Raw genomic sequence first — 19,433 nt, 5'->3', positions numbered from 1 at the left:
CAATTTTAAATTGCATATAATGTCTATGTTTGAAGTTTGAAATTCAAAACAGAAATGTCTTTCTGTTTCCTTTCTCCTAGCATACCAGTTGCAAAGCTGTCCTGATCCTCGCCCTTTTCGAAATGGTTTTGTAATTGGCAATGATTTTACTGTGGGCCAAACAGTTTCCTTTGAATGCTTCCCAGGGTATACATTAATCGGCAGCTCAGCTCTCACGTGCCTCCATGGAGTAAGTCGTAACTGGAATCATCCACTTCCAAGGTGTGAAGGTATGCTTCTAAGTTGAAGTGATCTCATTGAGAGTATCATTTGAATGTAATAACTCTTGTGGGAGCATTCTTATCTTCCTATTCAAATAGCATGCTTGATATAGTCCCGGAGTGAGAAGATATTAACAAAAAAAAGTTCAGTTAAAATTCCATATAGAATAACTGATTTTATCACTAAGAATAGCTATAACCTTCCTTACTGGGAGTTTGTCATAGTCAGCTACATATTGCTGGCATGAACTTCCAACCAGACACAGGTTATGGGAGCAGGTGGCTTATTGAAACTCGCAGATCCAGGGGAAGTTCCTGTGGATGTAGCTGGCCCCTTTGGAAGGCCTACGCAGAGAGAAGAAGCACCAGCACCATAAGCAAGCACACTCCAAAACCCCAGAAGAGCTCAAGCACTCTGCATATCTTTAGGCTGCTGGAAACATAGATCCACCCACAGCAACACCTTTTTAATCCAGGCAGGTGTATCCAAGAAGCTTTAATGAAATCCAAGAAGTTTTAATGAAATCCAAGAAGCTTTAATGAAACTGAATCGATTGGGAGACATCCATTCAAACTATCACAGAATGAAAATAAACTTGTACTCTTGAGAGCTTCTCCAGTATTTGTGTGTATTTGTAGGTGTATAGTTAATGTAAAACATTAAAATGAAGTTGCATATATATTGTACTTTTTCAGTGAAAATGCAACTGTTAAAAAAGCTTGAATATTTTAGAAGGTCTTACAAGTATGCACAATTTAAGAGAAAATATTACATATCATGCACATTGATTATAAAGTATCTTTAGAAAGCAAAGACAATATGATTGACTAATTTTACAATCAATAATGATAAATATGTGGCATATTCTGTATGCAAGAATAAGTAAAAATGAACTATATTCCCTATAGTTTCCAATTGAAATAATAATAAAAGACAGGTATATTTTAACTATTTAAGAGGTATAACTGATCTTTGTTCTCTATAATCAGTTAAGTTTTTGAAAACATAGCTATATATATCTTTTCCTATAGCTCTATGTGGTGGGAATATAACTGCAATGAATGGCACTATTTACTCTCCTGGGTATCCTGATGAATATCCAAATTTTCAAGATTGCTTTTGGCTTGTAAGAGTTCCCCCTGGGAATGGAATCTACATCAATTTTACCGTCCTTCAAACAGAACCAATCTATGATTTCATTACTGTATGGTAAGTACTAGGATCATTGGTTTTGATTGATTCAAGTGCATTATAAGAATGACACAAAGTAGGACTGACAAGATATCACAACTCTGTTCCAAAATGTTGTCTGATATTTAACCTGGCATGTGTAACTGGGGTTGACAGCATTTGCTTTGAAGAACAAGACATGAAGCCAGGTGTGGTGGTGCACAACTTCTTTTTTTTTTTTTTTTTTTTTTTAATCCCAGCACTTGGGAGGCAGAAGCAGGAGGATGGCCATGAGTTCAAGGCCACCCGGAGACTACAGAGTTAATTCCAGGTCAGCCTGGAAACAAAAAAAAGAATGAGACATGACAAGTAGATTTTAGAATTCGTTCCATGAAGTAGTGAAACACTGTAAAACAAAGTATTTATCAATGAGAATGAATAAAAACAATTATTAATAATGTACTTCAACAGGCCATTACCAGAGAAAGTTCTTTATTTTAAAGTTGAGGTCATAACTAACAGAATAATTATTAAATTCCTATCATAATAAGTTATCATAAAGTAGAATTATACTGGTAGCTTATCAATTGAAATATATTTATTCAAAAAATAAATAAAATCTCTGAATTAATCAGTGAGAGTTTCTTGACAGAGCTTCTGTATGAGTTCTCAGAGTCCTAATGTTAAGTCTACAATATTGTTGCTAAAGAGAGTAAAGGGGGGAGGGTATCTGAAGCATTTAAGAGAATCCAGTATTGATAGAAAACTACAATTTGTTGATAATAGAACTATATTTTCATAAAGATACTAACTGTTGCTACATTTCAAATGTTGCAATTTATTACTTATATTGACATACGTCACTTTAATGTTAATTATGGCTCAATGGCTATCATTATTGTTGCTATAATAATATAAATTTTTGCAATGCCTTTCTTCAACTTGTTGTCAGAGATGAAGTTCACTCACCCCTTCCCCATCTTTTGCTTAACAGGGATGGACCTGACCAAAATTCACCTCAGATTGGTCAGTTCAGTGGCAATACTGCTTTGGAATCAGTATACAGCACTTCCAATCAGATTCTAATCAAATTCCACAGTGACTTCACCACAAGCGGCTTCTTCGTGCTCAGTTATCATGGTTGGTATTGTCTAAGTGTTTCCACTGCATTCATACTATTTAAATTGTCCTGGAAAGAATGACTATACTATTTACCCAGTTATTGAAAATGTATTAAAGTCTGTCACATGGATCATCCCTGTAGCATAAGCATTTAAGCACATTTAGTTGCACATGATGACCTCCGCTAAGTGTTGAGGGACATTAACATGTGAGCAAATGGATATAGAAAATAAATCAGTCAGTAATTACCCAGTGGAAAATAATCATTTTTGCATGGAAACCAATAAAAGAGAACCAGCTGTTCATACTTTACTGCATGCAATTTGGAGACATCAATAGATTTTTTTCTTGCATAAAATGTTTAATCTATTCAACCTGCTGTGAATCTTTCTAAAATTACCTTCTAATATCTTTATGCTCTGGATTGCATTACTCATTCATTTACACTTGTGCTTCAAAATTGTACCTTTTCAAGAACTCACAAATTTAAGTGACTATTCCAGATCATTAAGTTCAGAGCTTTATCCCTGTGGAATAATTTATGGAGTCTCAGTTTTATTTGGTTATATACTATCTTCACAATAACTTCTTGCCATGGCATTCATAGGCTTTCACAGTGATGTTATATATTTTTACTTCATTTTAACCATATTTTCTGTACATAAGAAATGTTTTTATAATAATTGTATGCTTTTATCAGGATTATCATAGTCACAAAAACACAGCATGATTCATATAACTGTGAAAATAATCTCAGATATGTCGCAGGACCTGTAATCAACTTAACTAAACTTACTAAAATTATATGTAAACTTGGAGATATATTTCCCATCACAGTAGTATGCAATTTAATGTTTCATCTTTTTAATGTAAAGCAATAAAGTACTTGATACTAATAGCCTGTGTGCCATGAAATATCTGAATATCTCAGTGATAGCTGTATTCAAAGACATTCAAATTACATCGAGTCTAGAAACAGAGAACTAACTGAAATTTGAGCTGCTTAATCTGAGAGTTTATCATCCTGCTAGATGTTGTCTACGCAGTGCATCATAATGGCACCAGGTTTACATGAACACTGGAAGTCAGACAGCAGGAAAGCAAGGTGTTCCACTGGAGACCTTTTCAGGCTATTATCTGCCCATGCTACTTAAATGATGATGGAAGTAGACAGATACAAAGACTGGGGCTAAACAAGCAGTATGCTCTCTTTGATAGATAATCATAACACAAGAACAAATAATTTTTCATGTCAAAAGACAAATTCACTGTGCACATCTCCTCTTGGTAAATTCTCATGTGTATTTTTATCATTATGTGTTCTTACCTGAACAAACCCTAAGAAGGGAGTATTCTTGATGCACTTTCAGTGTCCATAACATAGCTCTATAGAAAGTTTAAAAATTTTGCGAGGCCTTCAAAGGAAAAACATGTTGAGAGGAAAAAGATGTCATATGTGTGAGAACTTGTGGTGTATATATGTGGCAAATGTGTGCATTATGAATATAAAACACTATACGCGTACACACACACACACACACACACACACACATATGGCTTGCTTTGAATTGTATATAATAAATTAGGATTATGAATGATCAAACAAGTGTTAATAGTTTATTTTCTCTTTGACCATGAACATGTCAGTATGAGAACTTTATTTTATTAATCTATAAAACAAGACAATGAGATTGCTGAGAATGTTAAGTGAGTCTGGGTAAAGTTTTCTCCAATTACTGGTATATGCTAGGCTTAGCCATATGAAATTGTTGATCAAGATGCTGATGGTGCTGCCATTGTTACTGCTGCCAGCATTTTATTAAAGTTATATAATGAGAATATGAGACATGACATAATAAACAGTTAGTGTAGAGCATGGCAGAGTGGATATTTGGCATTTTCATATAACATATTATCAAACATTTAAACAAGTGTGTATAAACAATTGGGCTGGAGAGATGGCTCAATGGTTAAAGACACTTGATTGTAAACATGAAGGCCTAAGTTCATTTTTTTAGTGGCCATGGAATGTCAGATGCATGAAGTGTCACTCACCTGTGACAGGAGTTCATTTGCAGTAGAAGCAGGCCATGGGATGCCCATTTTTTCTCTCTTTTTTTTTTTCTCTCTCTCTCCCTATTCTTTCTTGTACTCTCACTCAAATAAATAAATAAAATACCTTTTAAAACTTGAGTGGTATCACAAATTACACTGACATCAATAGAACAATTTTCCTAAACACGACTCCGGTCCTGACTCATCTTTCCAAGAATGCACAATGCCTACATTATGTCAAATTTAGAGTTAGCATAGGGTAAGAAGGTTCATGTATCTCAATTCTCATTCCTTACTTGGCAGTTGGACATTTTTGACTGCCTTCCAAATTTCCATTCTTAAATCATATCAACCTCCACTCTCACTATTCTTGGTTACTTATTCATCTCCAGTTTTTATGTCTCCTTATAAGTTCAATCTGCTCCATTATCTGGATAATTCACTATTAATGTAATCATCACCATCCCCTCTGGGAGTCACCTTAGCAAACTTTTTCAAAAAACTTTTGCAACTCTAAAATTGGTATGTGTATTGGTTATTAGCTTTATTTCCTTAATTTTATATAAATTATAACAGGTTATCCTCTTGTATCTTCTCCTCCCTGCTCCTGTTTCTTTGGAGGCCCTCCTCAGTGAGGTTATGGTTTTCACTGTGTGTTCATAAAGGACTCAGTCATTCCCTGTGGACTAGTGAGGGACTATGCCTAAAGATATTCCTACCCATTCAGTGGCTCTTGAAATTTTTCTGCCTCGTCTTCTGCAACGTTTCCTGAGCCAGGGCAGGCCTACTGGCAGTCTGATTTTAGTGTTGAGTTCTCTGTAGCCTCAGGATTTCTATTTTAATAGGTTTTGATTTAATCACTGTGTTAGACACCAACAACCTGGGGCTGGTTGTTAGGTTAGCACTAAGAGTAGTTTTCCTGTCACCACTTCCCCTGCAGTTTATCCTGGGCTCTGGTCAATGTGATAGAGGTGGCATGTCTCATGGTGGACTTATCAGTGTATCTTGATTCTCCTCTGTTTTCTCTACTATCTTTAAAATAAAGCAGATTCTCCAAACAAGAGTGAGAGAAGTTTGACTTAAAAATATAGGTATTAAGAAAAAAAAATTGGGGGTCTGCAAGCCCATTATTTTCCAGAGAGCAGTGGGGGCTTCTGTCTTAAGTCTATTTATTGGGTTTCCAGAAAATGGGAGTGCCACATGGTTTCCTGTACCAGATACAAGTTCCCTCCCACTGAACAGGCCTCATGTCCATTCAGAGAATAGCTGGTTACCAACAGAGGCTGTGTACCATTATTGCACACATGCGCATTTACTGACTGGCTGGTTGATTTCATAATCAGCAGAGTTGCCTGCTTATTCTTGCTATCTGTGATATAAGCCAGATGCAGAAGGGGGGCACACGCATCTGGAGTGTGTTTGTGGTGGTTGGAGTCCCTGGTGCACCATTCTCTCTCTCTCTCTTTCTCTCAAATAAAAACAGAATATTTTAAACTGAAGCTTTGCCACTTCTGTCCACACTGTCCCCCTTCCCTCTTTATTGGTGGTTATATCTTTTACACAGCTAACCAGAATGAGGGTTTCTATGGAACTGATTCTTTTTTTTTTAATTTATTAGTTTTCTTTTCAGCAAATACAGGCAGTTTGGTACCATTGTTTAGGCTCATCCATGACCTACCCCCTCCTAATGGCCCCTCCTTGATGTAAATGGGTCGTGCATTGTCTTAACTTCTGCTTACCTCCTTCCCCAAACTCCCAAACTGCTAACCTTCTAAGCACCTCCCCACTTCCAATGTTCTGACCCTCCCTAACCTATCAAGTAACTCTCTCTCCTCTCTCCTTACTTCTTCTCTCCTATTTTCATTCCAATTTTATGTCCACATGCCTGTTGCTGACCACCATTTGTACTCATTTCCAACTGATCCCACTTAGGAACTGCCAATGACAGAGTATTGCAACATTTGTCTTCTGTGCTTGTATGAGCTTGCTTAGGATGATTTTTTTTTTAACCATCCATTTTTTTTCTGCAGGTTTCATTGTATTATTTTTAAAAGCCAATGAATAGAATTCATTATACCAAATCTTCATTATCCATTTATGAGTTGATGGACATCTGTTTTGATTCCAGTTCACAGATATTGTGAATAGAGCAGCAACAAACATAATTAAGCAAGTATCTCTGTAGAAAAGAGTGGAGTATTTAGGTTATATGACCAGGAGTGCTATAACTGGAACAAATGGGAGATCTATTTTCATCTTTTTCAAGAGTCTCTGTACTGATTTCCATACGGGTTGTAAGCGTTCACACACTCCCACCAACAGTGGGTGACTATTCCTCTTTCCTCACAGCCTTGTCAGCATTTGTTATCTTTTTTTTTTTTTTTTTCTTTTGATGAATGCCATCCCGACAGCGGTGAGATGAAATCTCAGAATTCTTTTAATTTGCATTTCTCTGATGACTAAAGATGTTGGACATCTCAATATATGTGTAGTAGACATTTGTATTTACTCTTTTGAGAATCTTCTATACAATTCTCTACCCATGTTTTGATTGGGTTGTTTGATTTTTTTTTTTTAATTGTTTAGCTTTTTGCAGTCTTCATAGATCCAGGTATGATACCTTTGTCAGACATATAGCTGGTGAATATTTTATCCCATTCTGTGGAATGTCTAATCAATCGTTTGATGGTTTGTTTGTCTATACAGTAACTTCCTAGTTTCATGAGGTCCCCATGGTTGAGAGTTGATCTAATTTTCTGTGCTACATGGGTCTTCTTCAGAAAGAGTTTGACTATGACAATATCATGTAGTTTTTTGTTCTCCCTGATTTTACTTCTAGTTCTTTTAGGGTTTCAGGTCTTACATTGAGGTCCTTAATCCATTTAGAGTTGATTTCCCATGGGCATGAAAGGTCTTTCCATCTTCTTATGTCCTTCTCAATTTCTTTCTTCAAAATAGATAGCATCATTTATCTCTTTCTCCATATGTTTATGATTGGTGTATGTAGGAAGAATGTTTTATGTATAGTTTTTGTATCCTGCCCCTTTACTGAAAGAACATATCATCTTTAGGACACATTTAATAGTCTTTTGGCTAGTTTCAGCCTTTCCTTTCCTTTTTGTATGCCTTTTACTTGTTTCTCTTGTCTTATTGTTTGGTCGAATATATCAACTACTATGTTGAAAAACAATGGTGAGAATGGGCATCCCTTTCATTTTACAGATCTTAATGGAAATTATTCAAGTTTTCCCCATTTAGTGTGATCTAGGCCTTGGCTGCATTATAAGTAGCCTGTATTATGTTGAGATATGGTCTTTCTATCCCTAGCTTCTCTACTGTTTTAATCATGAAGCAGTGTTATATTTTTTCAAAGGCTTTTTCTACATTTACTGAAATAACCATTTGTTTCTTGTGTATAAGTTTATGTTTGTGGTGAATTACATTAGTCCATTTCCATATGATGAACTATCCCTGCATCCCTGGGATGAAACCTACTTGATCAAGGTGTATGACACTTTTGATGTGTTCTTGAATTCAATTTGCAAAGATTTTTAGAGCATGTCTGTGTCTGAGTTCATTAGGGATATCAGCCTATAATTTTCTATTTTTGTTGGGTCTCTGTCTGGTTTACATAGAGTGGTGCTGGCTTCATAAAAGGTGTTGGGAACACCCCCCCCACCATTGTTTTTGAACTTCTATTTCTTGGGTTTCCCCTAAGCTTTCTTTGGAGGTCTCAACTTGGGACTAGTAGGTCTTAGGGGCATCCCTTTGCTGGGTGTTGTGTGTTATTTACTTTGCATTGTGGTGTGCCCTTCTTGAGATCAGTTGTCTCACTTAAAGTGGAGCAGTAGCAGCTCTTGTATAGCCTGTGTTGAGTGGCCTGGTCTAAACTGATCTCAGTAGGTGTGGGACTGAGGACACTGGATTATGATAGGTGTCCTTGGGACTGAACTGGATCTTCTTTGTGTGTGTCACTTCCCAGCAAGTCTGGGTAGTGCTTTTTGTCTGTTGACCAAGCTGGGGAGCTAATCTTAAGGTCTGGCTTTCTGAAGTGAGAGCAGCACCAAGCTTTTCCTGGGGCTGGAGCCCCAGTACAGCTGCTTCTGCTTTAGCCCTTCTTCAGAAAAAAAAAAAAAAAAAAAAAATGGAGCAGGTGTCTTGCAAGTTTGGGATCAGAAGTGGTATCCAATTTGGATGGCTACTCATGGATGACCTCCAGCTGTTTTGTTCCCTCCCAGTCAGGTGACCAGGCTCCCAGACCTATCTCCCCACACCTCTAGTCCTGCTCCCCTCTAACCTTCCACCAATGTGTTACTTCCCCTGCAGATGTCCTGAAATGTGCTTTGTTTTAATAAGAGTAAATGATTTCCTGATGAGGCAGATCACATTTCTTTTTCTTTCTCTTTTTATATATTTTTCTCTTAACAAACTGAATGTACTTAGGTTTGCCATAAGAACTATGTGTAGAATTCTAAGGGTCTTTTGGAAAAGATTCTTGAGTTTATTGGAGATTCATCAATAAACTTTTAAAAAGATTAACACTTATATGTTCATCATCTCTCATAAAACAACCAATTTTTGTTATAAATTACTCTCAATATAATTAAATATCACTTTATTATATTTAAAATTGCACTATCCACATGCTAGATTTACAATGAGAAACTACACTTCATCCTAGAATGAGTTCTTATAATGGTAAACTAGTGGTCAAATCATTTGTAGCTCTATTTTTTAAAATTTCTTTTTACTTTTAAACTAGGCAGATATTTTGTTACCAATTATTATTATTTTTGAATTTTTTTCTGTTTTATTTATTTATTTGAGAGGGACAGACAGAGGGAGAATGAGGCTGATAGAGAGAGAGAGAGAGAGAGAGAGAAATGGGCACACCAGGGCCTCCAGCCACTGCAAACGAACTCCAGATGTGTACGCCCCCTTGTGCATCTGGCTAACGGGGGTCCTGGGGAATCAAGCCTCAAACCAGGGTCTTTAGGCTTCACAGGCAAGTGCTTAACCTCTAAGCCATCTCTCCAGCCCTGTTACCAACTATTTTAAGAGAACTGAACATACCTAAATTTAGAGTGGCTTACTCTTTCACTTGGATTCCTATTAATTTAAAAATCTTTCTATTATGATTTAGGACTCTTTAAGTCAGTTTTCTCAGGAATTATTATTTTCTTATCATTTTGGTAGTTCAAGTTTTTCATGTATTTTCAAATCACATTGATCATTTAATATATATTACTAAAAAGAGAAAAACTGATTTTTTTTCCCCCTCTTCTACCTTCCATTTTGAGATTGAGCCAGCTCTCCATCTTTTATAAAACATTACCTTCAAAAGCTTTTCAGGATAAAAAAAAATCATATTCATAAAAGGCTTTGCAAAATGAAAGTTAGGTACAATGGAAAAATAGGGCAGGCATAACATTGAGGCACTTTACTTGAGATATCATATTTCTTTTGCATTGAGAAAATAATTTTATTTCTTTCTACATTGCTGTAATTGCAGTTCCCTAAAGTCAGAGCTTTTCTGGGTATCTGATAAGGATCAAAATGTGGTTAGCTTAATGAGAGAGATCAACACTCAGTCCCAGCCAATTTCTCCCTGAGAGTTAACTACACAAAACCTAATCCAAATGCAAGACTTTGCAGACAGGGACTTTGGATATTTGTCGTGGTGAGAGCTACCATGCACTGAGAACATCATATGCTGGCCACCCTGAGAGATGCTGTCCACGCATTCATGTTAATTATCGTGATTCTATAAGCTTTGTCAGCCCCATTTTCAGAGTAAAAGAGCGGAATGAAAAATAAGAATCAGGCAGGATAAAAACAGAGAACTAACAAACTGGCCTGCTAAACTAGAAATAGAACAGAAATTGAAATAAGAGGGACTGCTCTCAGAAAGCTTCCCTTAAAAATCTACAAAGACTGTTTTACTAGCTAAAGTTTATTGAGGTTCCACTATGTATTTGGTGTTATATATACATACTGTGTTTATATGCTACAAACTGATAGATGAACTTATTTTGCAAAATACCCTTGTCAACTATAACTTGAACTCCATCCCTTAGTGGTTCACTTCTCAAGGTTCAGTAGTATATTGCTTTATCACAATTTGCTGTCCTCATTCTTTTTTTCCTTTACATTTTACAGTATATGAATATATTTCTTGGTGATTGTACAAGTGAAAATGACATTTTGTGACATATGACTTCTGCAACCAAAATGATGTAGGACTACAATGTAGCTGAACTATGTGATCATTGATTTAGTACATCAGGTTTAAGATGTTTAAGTTTGCTATTTAAGGAACCTCTTTTTCTACTGTTAGAATACTAATTCTATTTGTCAACTGAATATTTTCTCAGTGAGCATGCAGTAGTTCCACCTTATCTGTGATTATTTTATTTCCGTGGTTCCAGGTGTCTATGGTCCACTGAAATCAGAAAACATTAAGTGAAAACTTCTAGAAATAACAAACTAATTAAACTTAAGTAACTGATAATACAACATCATTTTATAAGTGTTACTTTTATTTTTTAATTTATTTTTATTAGTTATGGACAAATGGTATGCAAACAACACATGTTGGAACCATCCTTTCCCTCATCTCTGCCTCTTTTACAAAGAGGCCCTCCTCATTGGAGATGCAAGTAATTCCCATGGGGATTGTGGGTCATGCATTGGGAAGCAGCAGTCAGTTCTGGGGGAGAGGTAATGTCTCGGAGCATAATGTCCCATAATTTCCCAACATGTGGCTCTAACAATCTTTCCACCCCCTCTTCCACAAAATTCCCTGAGCCATGTTGGGTTCATTTTAAGAATACTTCACTGATGGGTTCTTTTTTTTTTTTTTTAATTTAGTACTGGTAACCTCTTCTAGTGCTTAATTTGTATGTATTTTAAGCAAATAAACTATATATGTATAAGGTTCAGTACTATTTGAGACATTAGACATCTACTGTCAATAATGCACCTTTCTTAAAAATGGGTCACAAATGTTTTACCACTTAGAGATTTTATTATCTATTGCTTTATCTTATTGAAAGAGCTTATGGTAAAGAATGATTGATGATATAATAGTGTTGCTTTTGAGAATATCTTTAGATTGCCTGTAATATCTTTTGGGTTGACTTTAAAATATAATTTTCTTAGTAGAATAACTACTACTTTGGAATAAGTAAATATAGCTGCACAAAGCTATATCTGAAAAGCAGCTTTTTTTGCAAATATGAGAATCAATTTTCTCTAAAACATGTCACAGTTATTTTAACTGCATGACTGCTATGTTTCTTCTGACAGCCTAGAGTTCTGACTTTGTTTGTATTTTAAAAGATAGAGCATTGAACTCATAAAGGATTTCAAAGTTAAATGTCCAGAGACCAGGAAGAGCCTAGATATCATGTGATGGAGTGTGTGTGTGTGTGTGTGTGTGTGTGTGTGTGTGTGTGTGTGTGTTAAATGAAGTGAAGGAGTGGCATTAAAAATAAATGTAACTGATATAAGCAAGATATAATGTAATGTGCCCCATAACTGATGGCTAACCCCACAATGCACGATCCACATTCCCCAATGAGGAGGGCCCATTTAGAGGGCAGAACAGAGAGGAGGCTAACAATGGTACCAGCATGGCTGTATACACCCTGTGTACATAACTAATAAAAAAAAAAAAACAAATTGAACATACTATTTAGTGTTTACTTAAGTGACTAAAGCCTCATAATGATCCCTTAATATTTTCTGATGTTTTACTATGTTTCTTTATTCACTGATAAGTCTGGAATTTTGTTTTGTGCAATATCTGTCTTTGCATCAAAACTTTCTTTGTGTCCTTCTTTAGGAACTGATTTCTTGGTAACCCATTCCCTAGGACAAACATCTCTTTTTCATCTTTTAACCCAAGAATATTCATTTATTCTTCATTTTTGATATCCTTCCTCTACAGACAGAAAGTATCTGTAGTGCTAAAGTGGCATTTTTAGGGAATTTTAGCACTGATAAAACATTTCTCTGGTTCATATCATCACAGAAGATTTTCTCCAAAGGGAAAAAAGAAAATGCTATCCCCTATTCTTTATAATTTGGTACCATTTATTTAAATGTTATTAATGCTGCTTCAGTTGAAACTGTCTAAGTTGATTATAAAGAACATGTGAGAAAACCCTGCTAAAAATAAATGATTAAGCATAATAATCATCATTGCCTTTCCTTCCCTCACCCAACATCTTCCTCACATCATGGGAATATCATTTTTGAAATAATTTGAGTTACCATTGAAATATCCCAGTGCCCTGAGGCTTATATAAAGCTCAACTGAAATAGAGTCTGCAAGTGGATATAGAACATCCTTTTCCTTGTCTGCAAGAAATGCAGTGTCCTTATTTGGCAGAAAGGTTATGTACTTGTGCTTTTTTGGTTTGGAAAGGGAATGGAAATTTGCCAGTGTTCTGTTTTCTTTTCTGAAACAGCCTTTAATAGCACAGTTGAATAGACATAGATAAATGTGGCATTCTTTTCTTGAGTTGGGCTGGATATTTCAGTGAAAAGAAAATTGGAAATTAAAAATAACCAAAAAACACAGCCAGAATCAAATCCTAAAGCAACTTCAATAAGTAAATATGTTGAACCAGGAAGCAGATATATGCACATTTGAATAACCAGAGAACTTATTTAAATAATAGCCACCCTCTAAAGATACTAAAATCTCCCCAAGTTGGTGTTATAGAGTAAATGATGTTTTAAAGCTAACTTATGTGGCAACAAATGATCCTTTAAGAATAAAACCGTAGATCAAATGTGTAGTTGTAAACTGTAGCTATCTCTTTTTCTAGTTTTTCTGTTAATCATAACACTGAAGCGTTCTAAGTAAAACAATGTGCATGAGTTTTAGTATGGACTAAAATATAAAATGCAGTTGACATCATTTATTATACTTAGTTCTGCAAAAATTTGTGTGTATTCCTTGTCATTCCCCTTTTATTTGCCTGGGTAGTTATCTCCCTTCAATATTCCCCACAACAAACTAAAAAGCATGGCTTACAAGGTTTCTTCTAGTTCATTTATCTTCTAAACTCAGTTCATTGGCTATATTCATATCAGGTCTGCTCATTTTCCTCATAAGTAACCAAAGCATGTATTTTACAGGATGAAATACTGCCTTCATTCAGTTGATTATTAGACTCTTTGAAAGATATTTTCATTTATTTATTTGTGAGAAGAGAGATAATATCAGTGTGCCAGAGCCTCTTGCTGTGACAAATGAACTTTAAATACTGACTCCACTTTGTTCATTTGGCTTTATGTGGGTACTGAGGGATTGAACATGAGCTGGAAAGATTTGTAAGGAAGCACCTTTAATCACTGGGCCATCTTCTCAGTCTACTAATTAGAATTTCTGACCACATTTTTTTTGAGCACTGGACTAGTAGTTTTAAACTAGAAAATGTACACTATATCTACATGACTATAAATTATATTGCTTATCACATGAGTGTCATGATAGTACTCGATGTGTCAATGTAAAACAGGAATTTCAACAATGTTGAAGCAATTTAAATTAGACCAAGGCCAACATGAACAATTGATGCATGCTGAGAAGTTCTAGGGTGTTTAAGTGTTTCATGGAAGGTTGCCTCAGATTACAGTTATCTGTGAACAGTACACACATTATTTCAGCAGTCATAGTGATGTTCACATTTGTCAAACAGAAACTACATGCTCCCATTGCAATAACATACCCCATCCTATTCTATGTACCTTTCGACATTTTACTTCAACTTCAACCTTATGTCTGTTACATAAAGTACTAGAACACAGAACCTTCATGGTTCCTTTAAGACCACAGAGCTTGACAGAGGAAGTACTGCCGAGGTTTCAAGGTTACTTCCAGTGTTATTGATAGCTCATAGTGTTTTGTACTCACAAGTATTTCCACAGCAACACCACTTGGAGGCTATCTATTTTTCAGTGAGATTTGGTAGAACATATTCAAATATATAGAGAGAGCTGTGTAGCTCTTATTTCTCTCAGTGCCAAGGGCTGAAGCCAGAACCCTTGATCTATTGGTCTAGCTCTCTGTCTTAGCACACCATCAGTTATGAAACACCTGTTACACTGCCTAATTACAGTGTTCTCCTCTCCACAAAAAAAAATCATGTCTAGACACTACTTTTGATGAGCTAAAATATTGTTAAAATATGTTTTTCATGAATGGAAAGTGAAAGAAATAGAAAGAACTAATGTTTTACCAAATGGTCTTATTCATTCTGAGAATGAAATGTCTTTAATAGGATCCCACCCTAATGTAAGAATGTACCTACAATGCACCAGACAGTACTTACATCGCTTGCCAACTTTAAACCCATTAGATCTTCAGTACTCGAAACTGAGGTGGCATTAAAAAAAAAAAAAACAAAAAACTTCTATATCTACTATTTTACAAATGCAGTGAGAGAAGCATTAAGGATGTTTCTCAAGATCTCCTGTTTAGTTAGTGTTAAAGACAGAATTTGAAAGCAGTGAAAGCAAATTATGTCCATACTCAACATGAAAGGAATGGATTGCATATTAGTGTGAGCATTTTCTTTTCTTCCTTTTATGGTTTTCTCCACAACATAAACATGAACATATATGTTCTTGTACACATCCGAACATCCCTTACTTAAAGTAGTTGCATTTTACACTTTAAGTATTTGATCCCCAAATTTCTCACCCACTATTTATGTGATTTGGGAAAAATGGAACTGTTTGATTTAATTTTGCATTCCCAGCAGATATGATGGTATCTGATTCAAAGAAGGAATTCAATAACAACTTAATGAACACTTCATAAAAAGAAAAATATTTGCAAAATTATTCCATACAAACTGTTCATGAACCAAGATTTACTTTATGGAAGAATAGGTGTGGAAAGTTTAGAAACAGTAAATCACTAAATGCTCCCAAATTTTAGACTAACAAAAGTTATCAAAGATGAAGATGTGGGGCTGGAGAGATGTTCAGTGGTAACGGCACTTACCTGCAGCACCTAATGACCCAACCTTAATTCCTCAGTACCCCATGTAAAGCTAGATGTACAAAGTGGCACATGCATCTGGAACACATTTACAGTGGCTGGAGACCCGGTTGTGCCCATTTTCTGTGTCTGTCCCTCTTTTGTCACTCCCTTCTTGCAAGTAAATAAATAAAAATATTTTTTTTAAATGAAGATCGTAGGAAATTACATGTCAAATAAAATAAGCCATAAATCTTCATCTGGATCATAGTAGATTTCAAATGAGGGATTTGTGAGAATGAAGATAATAAACTTGCTCTAGGATTATAAATTCGATATTATAGATTAGGAAATTTCACATGTAAGCACTGTAAATTAACAAGTGGGAGATGTACTATTTTGGTGACTAAAAATTATCACATCACTCACCTAGTAAAGTTCTTTGAAAATAATAATAATCACACTGCCTTGATTCTTTGTCAACAATTCTCTGCTATGCAAAAGAGACACAGATATAAACAATACATTGGATACCAATCATACAGATTATTAATTTCCTATAGTTGCTAGAAAAATCCCTCAAAATGACTGGATTAAAACATCAGAAATTGTTTATTTTAAAGACAAGTTCTTGCTATGTAGCCCGGGCTGGCCTCAGCTGAGATTATACCTATATAATGTCATATCTGGCTACAATTTATTCTGTCACAATTTTGGAAGCTATATGTCTAAAGTCAATGTTTTCAAAATTTGTTTCCTTATTGAAGTCTCTAAGTATGGATACTGCTTGCCCACTGGCCTCCAGGTCCAGACAGAAATCTTTGACATCTCTTAGCTTTTAAGTGAATCACTACAATCTCCCTGCTCTTGTCACATGGCCATATTCTTTCCTTCATTTCTTCCTTCTTCTCTGTCTCTCTCTTTCTCTCTCATTTTTTAATAAATAAGGTCACTAGTCATTGAATTAAGATCCACCTTATTACCATATGAATTTAACTGTACCAGTTATTCCCCAACAGCCCTATTTCAAATAACATACCAAGATTCTAGCACAGGCACAAAATTAAGGGTATAGCATCAAACCCACTATAAAAGCTACAAAATAGAAGGAACACATCATTTGCGACTACCTAGGACCCCACTGAGCTCCCTGAGATTTGGGGACACAGCTTATCAACTTAATGGTCACACACACACACACACACGCAAAGAAACAAAAACAGAGAATAAAGCATATTTTAGGTCACAGTATCCATGTAGTCTTGAAGATATAGTATGTTCCTTAATAATAATAATAACTTATAGCATCTTTTTAAAAATAGTACACAACTGATAATGTAAGTCACAGCAAGTAAAATGAATACATATAAGGTTGTTACCTACTAAATGTCATAAGAGGAATCATGATTAATCCAAAAAAATATATTTTCAGGAAAAATGAAATAATATGCATGTGCTTGTCCACATTTCTCTAAATTTTGAGTTGGTCTATCTTCTACACATAAAATAAAAACATAAAAAAGCATATTCTTTTCAGGATTTCTTGCTCCTATGATACCCTGTAATGTCTACTTTCCTTACCCCTGTTCTTCAGCCTGTGTTAATCCTTATGTTACATCTTACTTTTGCAAGCATACACTCCTAGATGTCTAAATTTATAAAATTAGTTTTCAAGTCCTAGATACTCTTAACTAAATTTTTCCTTATATATAGATGTTGTATTTTTCCACTCTGAGTTTGCATGCTATGAAGTCTTGAATCTTCTCTCTTAGTAAGACTTCTGGGGAGAATTTACTTGCAAATGAACATGACTGACCAACAAGTTCTTTAATAAACAGATAACGAACAGGAAGGAAGATGTTTGATTTATAGATAGTGATTTGTAAGATAAAATCCCACCAGTCATCCTTGATTCCTCTGTCTTTTTCTATATTTTGAAGAAAAAAATATTTCACTTTCTCTCTTCATTTACCTGGAAGGTGACAACCCAATTAACCTCTTCCAACACCTTTTTATTCACTGATGATTCTGTGAGGAGCTGTGCGCAAGTTCTTGTTCAAGTTTGCTCATCAGAAATGCCCTGTGGCTCATCATTACCCTGTAGAACTGGGAAAAATCTTTCTCATTCTTTTTTTAAAACTTTTTTTTAAAATTTTTTATTTATTTATTTGAGAGCGACAGACACAGAGAGAAAGACAGATAGAGGGAGAGAGAGAGAATGGGCGCGCCAGGGCTTCCAGCCTCTGCAAACGAACTCCAGATGCGTGCGCCCCCTTGTGCATCTGGCTAATGTGGGACCTGGGGAACTGAGCCTCGAACCGGGGTCCTTAGGCTTCACAGGCAAGCGCTTAACCGCTAAGCCATCTCTCCAGCCCCTTTCTCATTCTTAAAATGTGTGTCACTTACTTTCTTTCTTAGGAGACTGCCATTTCTGGCTTAGCTGTTTCTCTTAAAATCTTAAATGATAATTTATCAATAGGCTCAATACTGGAGATAAAGTGTTTGACGTCTAGAAATGTACATGCCATGTTGGGCTAGCTCCTACACCCTCTGTTTGTCTTGTACATATTTTTTTTTTTCTCTATAAGGCTCATTCTTCTAATCTATTCACTGAATTACAGAAAAAAAAATTTTTCAGTTTAGGTAATATAGCACACTGACATGTAAAGTTTTCTCAAATGTTATCATAGTATAAAATATGTTTGTTGCATGACCAAGAGTTCAGTGTATTTTTATCTGGGTCTTAAAGAAAACAAGGATTTAATTTAACCAATAAAATTTTTATAATACTGATTTTAGAGCTTATCAACATGAAGAGTGGGCTCAGAGAGAACATTCTTTATTTGTCTTTAAGTTACACCAAATGTCAATATAAATTTAGTTGGATGAGCTATTCATGCTATTAAGCTAATTAGGAACGTGACTTTCAATAAATACATATGTCGCAAATATAGTCATATTCCATGAAGAGGTAAACTCTGGAGTTATATTACCTAGGTTCACACCCTAGCTCTGTCAGATTAAAGCTATGCTATCTGGTAAATTCTAACCCTTATCTAGCAGTATTCTCTTTTGTGAAATGAAAATGCTTATAGAAATAATCACATAAGTTAAATATAGGTGATGTTATATGAGGGTCAATTGAGTTGACATTTGTAAAGTTTTTATAATATAATTTGAAGTTGAGTAAATGTTGAGGATTTCTGCTTGTTACTGCTTGTCAGGCACATTGCTAACAGGAGGGGATTCTGAGATGGACCTTCAAGGAAGATGGGTTTTTAGCACATGCAGACATGCATGGGTACACATTTCTAGATAGTGACAATTCCCAGAAAGACAAGAACAAGGTGTGACAACTTACCATGAAGTATAAGAACTGAGGTAAGAACAAGGTGTAAGACAAGCTTTCACAACAAGAAAAACTTATGCCTTATAAGGAATGGATTTCTCTCATTGATAGTTCTATTGTATTTTACAAACAAAGAAATACTTGACATGATAAATTTTATCACTTTTTATTAGTATAACAATTGGGGACAGGATAGATGGCTTAGTGGTTAAGGAGCTTGCCTGCATAGCTAAAGGACTCAGGTTTGATTCCCCAGTACCCACATAAAGCCGGCTGCACAAGGTGGTGCAAGTATCTGGAGTTAATTTGCAGTGGCTAAAGACCTTGGCATACCTATTCTCTCTTTGTATCTGCCTCTCCCTCCCTATTATTCTTTCTTTTTCTCTCTCTCAAATAAATAAATAAAATATAAAAAATGTTTTAAAATTTTGCTACTTTTTTAAAACTTAGATGATCACAGGTAACTGCTCAGAAAAG

General features: G+C 35.4%; 1 protein-coding gene across 7 annotated transcripts in view; it reads left to right on the top strand.

Moving 5' to 3' along the window:
- Positions 1–19,433, top strand: part of Csmd3 (CUB and Sushi multiple domains 3) — a 1,124,273-nt gene that overhangs the window by 1,004,801 nt on the left and 100,039 nt on the right. For all 7 annotated transcript variants that reach the window (XM_045143269.1, XM_045143267.1, XM_045143265.1 and 4 more), the window contains 3 exons: positions 81–269; positions 1,293–1,470; positions 2,426–2,571. In XM_045143269.1, coding sequence (XP_044999204.1) covers positions 81–269; positions 1,293–1,470; positions 2,426–2,571 — 513 coding nt within the window. The remainder of the gene's footprint in view (positions 1–80; positions 270–1,292; positions 1,471–2,425; positions 2,572–19,433) is intronic.

This window comes from Jaculus jaculus, chromosome 2 (genome assembly GCF_020740685.1).
Source record: "Jaculus jaculus isolate mJacJac1 chromosome 2, mJacJac1.mat.Y.cur, whole genome shotgun sequence".
NCBI lineage: Eukaryota > Metazoa > Chordata > Mammalia > Rodentia > Dipodidae > Jaculus > Jaculus jaculus.
Note: the sequence above shows the minus strand (reverse complement) of the source record. Positions and strands in the feature narration are given on the sequence as shown.